Consider the following 13,352-nt stretch of genomic DNA (forward strand, 5'->3'; position numbering starts at 1 on the left):
AAGTGCAGTCGCTGTAGATCCAAGGGGGACGTGCAAGGAAAATAAAAAACAGCATTTTAGCTTGCACATGATTGGATGATAAAATCAGCAGAGCTTCCCCTCACTTCAAATCTACCGCTCAGATTTACAGCGACTGCACTTCCAAGTGCACTTTGCACTTGTAGTGCAAAGTGGATTTTTCTTTCGTAAATAACCCCCTATGTGTTGACTAGTTTTGTATGTATGCTTTAGTTTCTGAGCATACGTAGTCTTAGACCCTATACACGCTACTCGATTTTCGGCAGCTTTTTGTCTTCAGATTTGCCAAAACCATATAATATGAGGTCAAACCTTAAAGTGATTGTAAGGGTTTGTTTTTTTTGTTTTGTTTTTAAATAACAAACATATCATACTTACCTCCACTGTGCAGCTCATTTTGTTTTGCACAGAGTGGCCCCGAACCTGCTCTTCTGGGGTCCCCCAGTGTCTCACGGCTCCTCCCCATATCAGATAATGCCCTGGGAGAAGTGCTCTCCCGAGGGATTACCTTGCGGGTGCGCTTCCAACTCCAGCATTTGGCATCCATAGAGGCCCCCGGTGCCTCCATAATTAGATTTGATTGACAGCAGCAGGAGCCAATGGCTGCGCAGCTATCAATCTATCCAATCAAGAGCCGTGAACCCCGGGCAGAGAGACAGCGCATCCCCGTGGGTCAAGTTCCAAGGCTCAGGTAAGTAAAATGGGGGGGGGGGGGGGGGCGGTCACTGCCAGATGTTTTTTCACCTTAATGCATCCTATAAAGAGACATGTAGGTTTACAACCCCTTTCAGAGCTTCAATTTGTATGCAATCAGGCACTACATGGTTTTGGTAAATCTGAAGACAAAAATCAGCAGAAAATCTAATAGTGTGTATGGGGCCTTACTGATTTTTTTCGCACGAAAACTGCACTAATTAAACTAAAATTGGACATTGCGTTCGCGTACGACAATAATTTTATAGTCTTCACATCCAGCTTTTGTCAAATGAAAAAACAGAGTCACCTGTCAAAAGCACCATACTAACGATCCGAAAATAATGAGATTGTTCGGTGGATGACATTTTTCTTCCGATTTTCATATTGTGTGTCCAAACTGGGTTTTACTAACAATCTGACAATCCAGTTTCATTCTGTATGAGACAAGCACCCTAGAAACCATCAACCTTTCTGGATGAGAACCCTAATGACGCGTACACACGATCAGACTATCCGACAGACTTAGTATGGTGGACCTAGTCCGGCGGAAAACCCGCCGGACTTTGCAGCTGAGGTCTGCCAGACTTTCCGAATGACAGACCTGCCCACACACGACCGGACTTTTCTGGCGGGCTAAGTCCGGTGGACAACCTGGCGGACTATGGCGGGAGACCGCCGGACTTTTGAAATGAACAGACTTGCCCACACACGGACAATTTTTTGAACGCGGCTCAAGGTAGACGGGAATAGCGAAGGAGGTCAATGTTGCTGCCTCCATCGGCGAGATTGACACCTCGCTAGCCCCGTCACCTGGTATGGACCTAAAGGGGACCACAGGGCCCCCCTTCCCCAAAGCACTCCCCCTATTGAGGGTACGCGGCCTGGTACGGCTCAGAAGGGGGGGTCGCTCTCTCGTCCCCACCCCCTTTCCTGACCGGCCGGGCTGCGTACTCGAATAAGGGTCTGATATGGGCTTTGGGGGGGACCCCCACGCCGTTTTTTCGGTGTAGGGCTTCCCCTTTAAGTCCATACCAGGTGATGGGGCTAGCGAGGTGTCAATCTCACCGATGGAGGCGGCGACATTAACTTCCTTCGCTAGTCCCGTCTACCTGGAGCCTCGTTCAAAATGAACGGACTTTCCTCCGTGTGTGGGCAAGTCCATTCATTTCAAAAGTCCGGCGGACTAGCACACAGACGGCCAGACTTTTGGGGAAAAAAAAGTCGGAGTCCACACATGGGTGGATTGTCCGGCGGACTCTGGTCCGCCGGACCAAGTCCTCCGGATAGTCTGATCGTGTGTACGTGGCATAAGTCACAGAAAACCCTTTTCACACCATGGTAGGGAAATTTTTTAGTTTTGAATGGTTAAAAGATCGAGATGGTTAAAAGATCGAGATGGTTAAAATCAGTGTCACTTGTTTTTTGGAATCTTTTTTTTATTGGAGAGGTTTCCTTAGGGTTGCCACCTCATCCCTTTAAACCCAAACACATATGAATTACACATGTTCTGAGGCTAAATTAATGCAGATAAGGCACCAAGTGAGTTTAATTACCACCATAATTCGGCCACAGAACCTGTGGAATTAATATGTGTTTGGTTTTAAAGGAATGAGGTGACAACCCTAGGTTTCCTTCTTGTCTCATGGACAGAACAGAAAGTGATGAAAATCTTTTCTTGGACTTTTCTTGGACCCTATGGCATCCAGTATCCCCATTGAAAAACATCCCCTCTATTCCTTTTTTTGGCCACAGCCTAATTATTTTCCCTTATTTTCATTCCCAGTGGCAATGATCAGTACAATGCATGGAAAGAATGAATTTTCCTAATGGGAACACAGAAGGGCAACAGTAAAAACCTGACCGGGTTGATACTCCTTCCCTAATTTAAGATACACTTTAATCTTTAAATAAAGTTATGTAGCTGATTGTGTGAATCTAATTTCATACACTGTTTGTGTTGCAGAGAATGGGTATGCTAGCACAGATGAAGAGGTGTCAGAAATCAGCCAAATGTCCGATGGAAGGTAGGTTTGTAAATTTAATTAGCAATGTAATTTACTATGATTGGACAGAGCTCAAACAAAGCCTCTTTGTTTTGTATTGCCAAAACGATGCCATTTACCAGTGATCAATTTACTTAGCTCGCTAGTGTATGCTATCAAAAGATGTTCATTTTAGCACTGTTTTCACTGTCCTCTGGCTCTTGACTGTGTTTTGGTAATTACAGCTTGACATAGAGGCGATTTAATACCATTTTATAAAGATCCCAGTATAAAGATTAAGCAAATACTTTTTTTTATTCTCCCTACAAAGAAAAATGGCACATCAACTGTATATCCAGTGTACAAGTGGGTCTTTAGGGTGGGTTTACACCATATTTAGTCCAGGGTGTTTTTATTCTGCACCAAAAACGCATGGACAGTGTTTAACATGGATTCCAATAGCCCTAGTTCACACCAGTGCAATCAACAAAACAAAACTTGTTGAAATTTTTATATATGGAACACTGCAAAACACATTAAAAATGCACCGGAATGCCTATGACCTAGTTTGAGATTAAGAAAAAAAAGTGGAAAAACAACCAGAATGCATCAAAAACGCACGTGCAGAAACGCATCCGGAATGCAGAAATTGTGGTGTGAACCGGCCCTGGAAGTTGAAGTTGAATCTGTATTTTGCTATCCTGGACGCTTCTTCTTCCTCATCCCCCTAAACAACATGCTAATGAAATTAGGAAAACATTTGTTTTCACACTGTTAAGCCTCGTACACACGGTACGATTGTTGGACGACCGAGCTTCTGATTTTCTTCAAAAGGGCGTGTGCCTGTAGGTGAGCTGACAGACGAGGAATGGGAGGAGGCTCTGGAAACGTGCAAGATGGTGTCCCCCTGGCTCCAAGATAGGCTTTCTCAAATTTACATAGTTCATAGAGCATACCTCACCCCCATTAGGACCGCCAAATATAATACAAATCAATCTGTGTTATGCCCGATATGTACCCTTGAGACCGGGACTTTCTTCCACCTTATCTGGTCTTGCCCCAAACTCCAGGAACTTTGGAAACAAATAGTATCCTTTCTACACGACGTCATGGGTTCACCCTTGGCTCTCGACCCCAAACCCTGTCTCCTAGGGATATTTCCCGAAGTGCTGGATAAATTTACCAAGACTTTCCTACAGGAAACCTTATTTTCTGCTAGAAAAGTGATAGCTAGACAGTGGATGAGACCCCTTCCACCCAAGGTAGAAGATTGGAAACGGGAAGTTAATCTAACACTCCCATATAAAAAATTCATATATAAAAATAGGGGATGCCCAGCTAAATACAATAAAATCTGGGATAGGTGGTTGCAAGAGGCTGGCACGTGTAATTAGGAACTTTGGAGTACTGTTGCAATAGATGACATGTCTGTGATATAACTTTGCTCAGCTATGATACCTATTGTCTATTGCGATGAAGAAATATTTCTTTATGTACTGTTATGGCTATGACGCAGCACCTTTTGAATGTTCGGTGCTTTCTACTGTGACTGTAATCTCTGCAATACTGTTCAATAAACAACACATGTTTAATGTAAAAAAAAGGCGTGTGCCAGGATCTTGTCTTCCATACTAACGGTATGCAAATAGTCATTTGACAAACACGAACGTAGTGATGTACTATGAGAGTATAAAGAGGAAGTTTGTCATAACTACATGCAAAGCAGCTTGATTATTATCCCATTAAAGAAGATGAGACTTTTGACATCTCATCAATTGCACGAATGGTAATTCTAGATTACGAACCGTAGTTTACAAGACCAAACTCTTCACAGTCGTTCCTTGATTCCGCGCATGCGTGTTTTTACTTTTGACTTTTGTGTGATGGATTTGTGTACTGATCTGAAAATCAGACATGGAGCCGTTTGCCAAAAATTTACTAGCCTGTGATCCAACATTTTTTGTCCGATAATTGGAAAACAGTTGTCTAAAGGAGCGTACTAACGCTAAGAATTTTGGACTAGAGCCTGTCAAATGACAATCCCCATCTGATTTTCTTACCATGTGTACAAGACTTTAGACCCAGTGAAATCATCATTAGGTATCTGTGCTTTGCTATACAATGTAGGGCGAAAGGTCTGAGAGGTACTTTACGTAGCTTCCTAAAAACATCAGGGCACCCAGCCTCCTCTTAAGAGCCCTTGGCCCTGATTCAATCAGTGGGCTGGCTTCTTAGAAGAGTTATTCAAAAAAATGCGTTGATTGGTGGGTACCAGTCTGGAGTATAGGGTGTATAAAAGGACTGAAATCTAATCAATGAAAGGGGTGAGCAAGGGACGGTGTATGTTCAACCATCTCTGTACTATTGTATTTAAAAAATAAATAAATAAGACATCAGGGAGGACTTGTATTTCTGGAGTGCCCGTCTATAAAAAAAAAAGGGAGGCTTAAATCGTCACTGAACACCGGTGATTGTGTGATCCTGAAAAAGTAAATGTAAGCAAATCATCATTTTTGGTATTTTTTGTTTATAGTTAAAACAGTGATTATAAATCTTGCCAAAAATCTGTTACCTGTCCCAAAAAATATATAAAATTAATTTGGGTACCGTGTTCCTGCACTACTTTTGGTGACTTTGGGGGCGATTTCAATAGACATTTGGGCAGCAACCAACACAGATGTATTTGAAATCACTTCGGACTGAAATGCGGGTTCGAAATTGTGTGAGTTCAGCTGAACACGCATCATTTCAAACCCGCATCAGTGTGAACCTGGGCTTACACGGTGTAGCTAGCTAACATGACATAATAGTCTTTTTCTCAGAATAGGTCTGGAAAACACAAACTTATCAACAACCCTTGTAAAATTTTCAGTTATAGCAAACCTTATAAATGCAGGATTTGTAGCTAAAATAAGTAATAAAATAGTAATCAGTTTTTTCCTCTCATTTTAATTTCTATTTTTCCTAGTGCCTCCTTTTCCTATTCAATGAAAGGATCAAATAGCCATGATGACTTTAAATGGAAGGTAAAATATAAAATCAGAGCAAATGCAATAGGTTTAAATTTATGTTTTATATCCAATAAAAATTATTTATAAAAAAAAATTTATGTTTTATTTTGTTGAAGGATTTTTAACAGAGCATATAGATGTGCAGTATACTTATATATTTTGTTGCTTTGCAGGGGGAACCTCGCCTTTCATGGCAAGTGAAGGCGGTCTCTGCAGAATCTCTTAGCCCTTTACTTGAAGCCTCAACCAAAAATATCACCAAGTCCCTGGCATCCCTGACTGATATTCTAGAGGATGTTGGAGGGTTTTCACCTAGTTCACAGCGGAGCAGAGGTTCACACAGTTTTACGCTGCCACTGCGGGGAAATACATTGTAAGTCTGAAGCAAAAACATAAATAATGACTTGTTGGGCAAGTGGGCACAGAGCAATTCTCTCATAACACAAAAACTGTACTCCAATGATGATGCTAGTCAACTCATAATTTATTACACTGTGTTTAAAGCTGAAAAAGCTGCTAAATACAAATGATAAAAGCATATATGAAAGATGTTTTACCTGCTAAATGATTTGTAAATCTGTCCATCTAGTCCTGAGATTTACGCAATTCTATCACACAGCCAAGTCTAGTCATTTAGAGGTCCCTCCCCCACCCTGTGACTGGACAGTGAAAAGAGAAGGAGCACACTGATGAGCTCATCTCTTTGTCACTCTGCTCTTTCCTTCTATCAACATAGCTCATTGCTCCATCTCCATTCTTGTAACTAAACACAAGACAAAGGAGGAAAAAGTATCCTGTCAGACACATTTGTAGGATGTCAAGTGCGAATGGCTCCCTTGAGGTCATTCCACAGAATCACTGTGGGGTCAAAGGATAAGTTCACCTCATAAAAAAAAAAAGCACAGGTAATTTTTTTTTTTACACTGCAGCCTGTAAAGCATTGCACCGGTGATCAGCAAGTCGCAGGTACAATGCCAGCCTGCAGACTCTCAGTGAGTTATCTGGCTGTACCTCCTGTACGGCCAGGCAGTTTCCCGACCTGCAGGAAGAATCAATGAACTATGAGAGCGCTCACCAGCACCCTCATAGTTCTTTAAAAGCTATGAGCTATCTGCTGCAGTTGTAGACATTAGTTGTAGTCCATTCACTCACAAAATTCTGCCAACATGTCTGTCTTTTTTTTAAATAGTGACAGTGGGTGTGGGGAGAAGATCCCCTGTCTACTGTCAAGGGAATGGTAGGGGGATGGGGATGGGGAGTGGAGTGCAGGCAGGTACTGTACTGTAACATGTTACATCCTAAATATGGGTATAACATGTAACAAGGGTAAACTTATCCTTTAGGCTCCATGCACACTAGCATTTTTTTAAGCTCCTAAAATCTAAATAGTGTTATCCTATGTGTCCATGCATGCAATACTTTAGGCTATTAGTGTTTTTTGAGCTTCAGCATCTAGGAACAGAAAAAAGTTTTTTGGAGTGTTTTTCCAGCAGAAAAAAATGCTAAACGCCCCTAAAATGCGCCTAATAGCTTTTTGTTAGCTTTTTTTTTTTCTTCATGTACTGTAAAAATGCTAATAAAATGGTAACGCTCTTAAAAGCTACTAAAACGCTACTACAAGCCGGCATAAGTGTTTTTTTCATCTGGCGTTTTTTTTTTTTTTTTTTTTGAGCTTAGAAAAAAGCTAGTGTGCATGGAGCCTTAAGGTCTGGGCTCTGACTGGGCCACTTCAAAAGGCACATTTTCAACACCAGAAAGGAAAATGTAAATTTCCAGAAAGTATACAGTTATCTGGTTTTCTGGTGCCATCAAGGCAACACACATATGGTTTATAACTCACTACATGGGGAATAATTCCTTGCAGGTAACATTTTTCAGGATTCATATGTATGTTGCCATGGATAAGCATCAGGCTAATAAAAGTACAGTTTTCCATTATATTAACCACTTCAATACAGGGCACTTTCACCCCCTTCCTTCCCAGCCCAATTTTCAGCTTTCAGCGCTCTAGCGCTTTCAGTGACAATTGCGCGGTCATGCTACACTGTACCCAAATGAAATTGTTATCATTTTGTTCGCACAAATAGAGCTTTATTTTGGTGTTATTTATTCACGACTCCGTTTTTTTTTTTTTGCGATATAAGCGCAAAAAAAGCGGAAATTTGGGAAAAAAACAATATTTTCTTTTTTCTATTTGAAAAGAAATCCAATAAAATCAAATTTTGTCATAAATTTAAGCCAAAATGTATTCTGCTACATGTTTTTGGTAAAAAAAATTCCGTTAAGTGTATAATAATTGGTTTGTGTGATCACGGACATATGTACGCAAATGATCATGTACATATGTGTGCAGGTGATCACGTACATATGTGTGCAGATAATCATTGGGACATGTGATTTTAGTGGGACATATGTGGGGGACATGTTTTTATTATTAGGGACATGTGTTTTTATTATTTGGGGACATGTATGTTTTGGGGACATGTGTGTTTTGGGGACATATGTGGGGACTGTGTTTTCACTGTGTGGTGTGTTGTGTGTTTACACTACACTGATGATCAGTGAGTAAAAAGCTGTGAAAAGCAGCCCATACTCACTGATCATCAGCCGGCTGCAGCGTTCTGCTCTCCTCTTCTCAGCGGTGACTTCCGTGTGAGGAGAGGAGAGCCGATTGCCTAGCAACCGGCTGTTTGTTTACATCACATGACGGCCGTGATTGGACACGGCCGTCATGTGATCAGGAGGGCCAATCACAGAGCCCTCCTGCCGATCTGAGATGTGCCGTGTCCGGGTGACACGAGCACATCGGGATCGCGCCGCTGCGCGGGCGCGCGCGCGCGCGATCCCGCTGCTCCTGAATGACGTTCCTGAACGTCCTATCAGGAGCAGGCGGCTCCCACCCGCTGTATATATACATTGGCCGGGTGGGAAGTGGTTAAATTATAATTACCTGATTGCAAAATTTTATAACAAAATTTGAAAGACGCCTTTTTTTTCTTTTAAAAAGGTTTTTGTTTGTTTAGCAGTGGTGATTAAATACCACCAAAAGAAAGCTCTATTCATGTGGAAGAAAATTATAAAAAATTTATTTGTTGCATAACTGCGCAATTTTCAAGTGTGAGAGCGGTGAAAGCTAGAAATTGGCCTGGTCAAGTCCCCAGTAAGCAAGGGGTTAAAGCAGTGTTAGGTTATAAAAAAAACTCCCAAGCTTTGTACATCTCATGGAGCACTGTTCAATCCATCATTCCAAAATGTAAATAGTATGGCACAACTGCAAACCTACCAAGACATGGCTGTCCACCTAAACTGACAGGCCAGGCAAGAAGAGCATTCATCAAAGAAGCAGCCAAGAGGCCCATGGTAACTCTGGAGGAGCTGCAGAAAACCACAGATTAGGTGGGAGAATCTGTCCACAGGACAACTATTAAGCCCCATACACGCTATCAGATTTTCTGCGTTTTTTTTTTCCTTCAGATTTACCAAAACCATGTAGTGTAAGGGCCTGCCTGATTGCATACAAATTGAAACTCCTAAGGTTTGACCTCATATTATATGGTTTTGGTAAATCTGAAGGAAAAAAATTAGCAGAAAATCTGATAGTGTGTATGGGGCTTAAGTGAGTCTATTTCACATTTTCACACCTCTTACTATGAAGGTGAAAAAGCCTTTCTGTATGTGGAGGTAAACCTCCAGACATAAAGAGTGCCCTCTTGTCCTTGGTAATGACCTTTAAAGTTAATAACTCTACACCATTTTCACTATTCGCCTCTTCTCAAAAGAGAACACATTTAGTTAAGCTCATCTTTCTTTCCTTTGAGCTCCACCCAAAAGGAGAAGTTCCCCTTTAAGTACTCCTCCCCTCCTCTTCTGCCACATTTGGCATGCAATTTCTTTTTTTTGGTGGGGTAGTGGGTACCTAGTTTTGACAGGTACCCACTTCCACTTCCGCTCATATCAGCTAGTTCCTGTCCCCTCCCTCCCTGTACACTTCTGAAACATGTCACAGCAATCGTGGCAAGATTGGGATGCCATTAGAAGTAATGGCATCGCAAACACATCCCATGTTTTGCAGCCATTTGAAATCATAGGGCCGAATTGCGGCGATTTTCCCCATGAACGTTTGTAAATACAGCCTATTTGGCAGCAATTGTTTTCAGACTATATAAAGTGAATCAACAATGCTCAGATTTGGTAGAATAGTTTATGTTTGTCATTTCACTTATGCCTCCATTTTTCCTCTTTACCCTTTAAAACCCAATTTCCTGAAATGGGGAAGCTGGATGTTTTCCACCTTGTGTATGGGGCTTTAGTCGTGCACTCCACACATCTGCTCTTTATGGAAGAGTGACAATTGTTGAAAAGAAAAGCATAGGAAGTCCCATTTGCAGTTTGCGAGAAGCCATGTGGGGAACACTGCAAACATGTGGAAGAAGGTGCTCTGGTCAGATGGGACCAAAATTGAACTTTTTGGCCTAAAAGCAAAACACTATGAGTGGTGTAAAAAAACACTGCACATCACCCTGAACACACCATCTCCACCATGAAACATGGTGGTGGTAGCATCATGTTGTGGAGATGCTTTTCTTCAGCAGGGACAGAGAATCTGGTCAGAGTTGATGGGGAAGATTGATGGAGCCAAATACCGGGCAATATTTAAAAAAACCCTGTAATGCCGTGTACACACAGCTGGACTTTTCGACAGCAAAGGTCCAATAGAACGAATCCGTTGGACAATTCAATCGTGTGTGGGCTTCATCGGATCTTTGCTGTCGAAAAATCAGACAGACTTTAGATTTAGAACATGTTTCAAATCTTTCCAATGGACTCGAGTCCGGTCGAAAAATCCTTTTCATCTGTATGCGAGTCTGACAGATGCTAGGGCAACTATTGGCTACTGGCTATGAATTTCCTTATTCTAGTCCGGTCGTACATCATCACAGTCGAATCCGTCAGACTTTGGTGTGATTGTGTGTGTCCAAGTCCGTTCGTTCGGAAAGTCCATCGGAAGTCCCCCGAAAGTCCGTCGGTAAGACCATCGGACCTAGTCTGCTGGAAAGTCCGGTCGTGTGTACACAACATTAGAGTCTGCAAAAGACTTGAGACTGGGTCGAAGGTTCACCTTCTAGCAGGACAACAACCCAAAACATACAGCCAGAGCTACAATGGAATGGTTTAGATGAAAGCATATTAATGTGTTAGAATGGTCCAGTCAAAGTCCAGACCTAAATCCAATTTAGAATCTGTGGCAAGACTTGAAAATTGCTGTTCACTACATTCTCCATCCAATCTGACAGAGCTTATTTTGCAAAGAAGAATGGGCAAAAATGTCACTCTGTAGATGTGCAAAGCTGGTAGAGACATACCCAAAAACACTTGCAGCTGTAATTGCAGCGAAAGGTAGTTCTACAAAGTATTGACTGATCGACTTTTTTGTAAAAAGAAATTGGAAACCAATTATCATTTTCCTTTCACTTCACAATTATGTGCCACTTTGTGTTGGTCTATCACATAAAATCTCAATAAAATACATTTACTTTTTTGGTTGTAACATGACAAAATGTGGAAAATGTCAAGGAGTATGAATACTTTTTCAAGGTACTTTATAAGCTACCATTTCTGAACCTGCTTCTGAAAAAGTCAGCTTTCATGCTTATCCAGGGTATTATTACATCTGATTTTCTCTCTTCCTCCCTATACTTTCTTTGGTCTTGGATAAACCAAAGCACACATGTTCTTTCTGCTATGTTAGAATTGCATGGTTCCACCATACAAGTAAAATTGAAAGCAGGTACAGAGATGACATGCACATTATTTACCACAAATACACACACAACAAAAATTGATTACCATAATTTTCTTTTTCTAACTCATCATCACGGCGTGCCACAGGAGTTGACCCTGCCTTCAGGGTAAGCCTCTAGAAAATGTATCCCACCCTAGCAGATCCTAGCCTTTGCTAGTTACTTCTAATTTAGTTGGGCTCCTGTGATGCCATGGGATGGTCAGAAAATACAAGGTAAATACAGTAATTATTGGTAAGCATTTAACATTTTTCCTGACATCTCAATGGCACCACACAGAGGAAATACAGTAATTACCAAAGATTGGGTGGGACATTTTTTGTCCAAATTAAACATTGGTGAGTGTGGCAAAATCTACACAGTTGTGAGACCTAACTTTGACTTGCAGATCATCTCAATCGACACCATCTATAATGTTACCCAGGGCATGGGTGTACTACGCATTAAGTGTGTAGCCGCCCCTTCTGATGCCAGAAGAGAATTTGTCCTATAAGTCTGGCCGATGACCTTGGTGATTCATGTAAATAGCATTTTCAGGGAAGCCTCTGTGTCCCTGTTTCTCCTTTTAGGAATCAGAAACAGTTGTTTTGACTTTCTAAACTCCACCGTAGCATGAAAAACTTTCAGGATTCTGTCTACATTGATCAGATGACCTTAGCCATCCTCTGTCATGGTAAATGTTGGTCAAACTAGTTCCTGATTGACCTGGAACCTGGATGGTAGAAAGTCCATCCTCAGCAAAAGGACAAAGATTTAATTTAAGATAGCAAGGTTCTCTTGGTGGTCTCACACATACAGTAAGTCCCCTACATACGAACCTTCGAGTTGGGAACTTTCAAAGGTGCAAACTTTTAAACAGTTGTTTATTACCGTTCAACACAGGGCTGAATGAAAAAAAAAACTGACAGATTGTGTACCAACACAAGCAATGTTGGTGCAGCAATCTCCCCAGCTGTGCCTATGTGTTCTGACTGGGCACTCTCCCCTACCAAAACACACTGATCAGTGCTCGCAGCCTTTGTCTGCAAGCACTGATCTTTGTTGGACGTATGAACAAGTTGGACTTACAAACGAGCTTGTGAACTGAACTCGTTCACAAGTAGGGGACGTACTGTATAAAAACTCTCAAGAACTGCATCAGTAGCCTGTGACCCACGAAGTGCTTGTGAAAGCTGATAAGGCATAGTTCTTGACTTGGAGAATTAAGACTCAGTTCTATATGAAGATCTGTCTGAAGAAATAATAATATGTTGTGTACTTGCAGTTTCTTTGTATTAAAGTCAGATGCTACCCCAAACCACTTAAACTTCTTTGGAATTCAGTTATACGTCTTGTTTGTTCCTGCTGTTCTGCTTTTTAATATGGTGCTTACCACTGCATCTAGGCATCCTCCCCTCCTGAGCCTTCTCCTCTCAAGAATCAGGTTGTCAGTTTTGAGTCAGTCACAGATCCTGATTGCTGAGCTGGTACAGGAGGGAGAACCACAGTTGCCTGGTGCACAATGATAGGACTGCAAACACTTTAAGTAGATCTTGGGATAGATTGTTTAGGAACGTGTAAACCAGGGGAACATGAGTAAATGTGAAAGCACTACAAGCTGGCCTAGGTGCAGTGAAATTAGTGATTAGTGCTATTTGAGCACTGAAAATTTTTGGGTTGAACTTCACCACCTTTGTGTTCAGGGGAGACAGAAACAAGATCACCTCAGATTGGCCCCATTTCGGCACCAGCGTGTTAAACATCTAAGGCAGCAGGTTCTACTTGTTGTCTAAAGCATAGTAAGAGTGTTTAGGCCAAGGTGTTCAATGGTCCTTGTACATACACTTCAAAATGTGGCTCAGATT

The 13,352-nt window shown here is 41.6% G+C and overlaps 1 protein-coding gene across 6 annotated transcripts in view; it reads left to right on the forward strand.

Moving 5' to 3' along the window:
• KIF21B (kinesin family member 21B) overlaps positions 1-13,352 on the forward strand; it is a 157,178-nt gene that overhangs the window by 113,730 nt on the left and 30,096 nt on the right. For all 6 annotated transcript variants that reach the window (XR_013274487.1, XR_013274488.1, XM_077481484.1 and 3 more), the window contains exons 23-25: positions 2,678-2,738; positions 5,665-5,722; positions 5,881-6,080. Coding sequence is in view for 4 of the 6 variants with exons in the window: in XM_077481484.1 (XP_077337610.1) it covers positions 2,678-2,738; positions 5,665-5,722; positions 5,881-6,080 (319 nt within the window). In the remaining 2 variants the exon portion in view is untranslated. The remainder of the gene's footprint in view (positions 1-2,677; positions 2,739-5,664; positions 5,723-5,880; positions 6,081-13,352) is intronic.

The sequence above is a fragment of the Lithobates pipiens genome, unplaced genomic scaffold (genome assembly GCF_037356315.1).
Source record: "Lithobates pipiens isolate NorthernLeopardFrog02 unplaced genomic scaffold, aLitPip1_a1.2 Scaffold_16, whole genome shotgun sequence".
Lineage (NCBI taxonomy): Eukaryota > Metazoa > Chordata > Amphibia > Anura > Ranidae > Lithobates > Lithobates pipiens.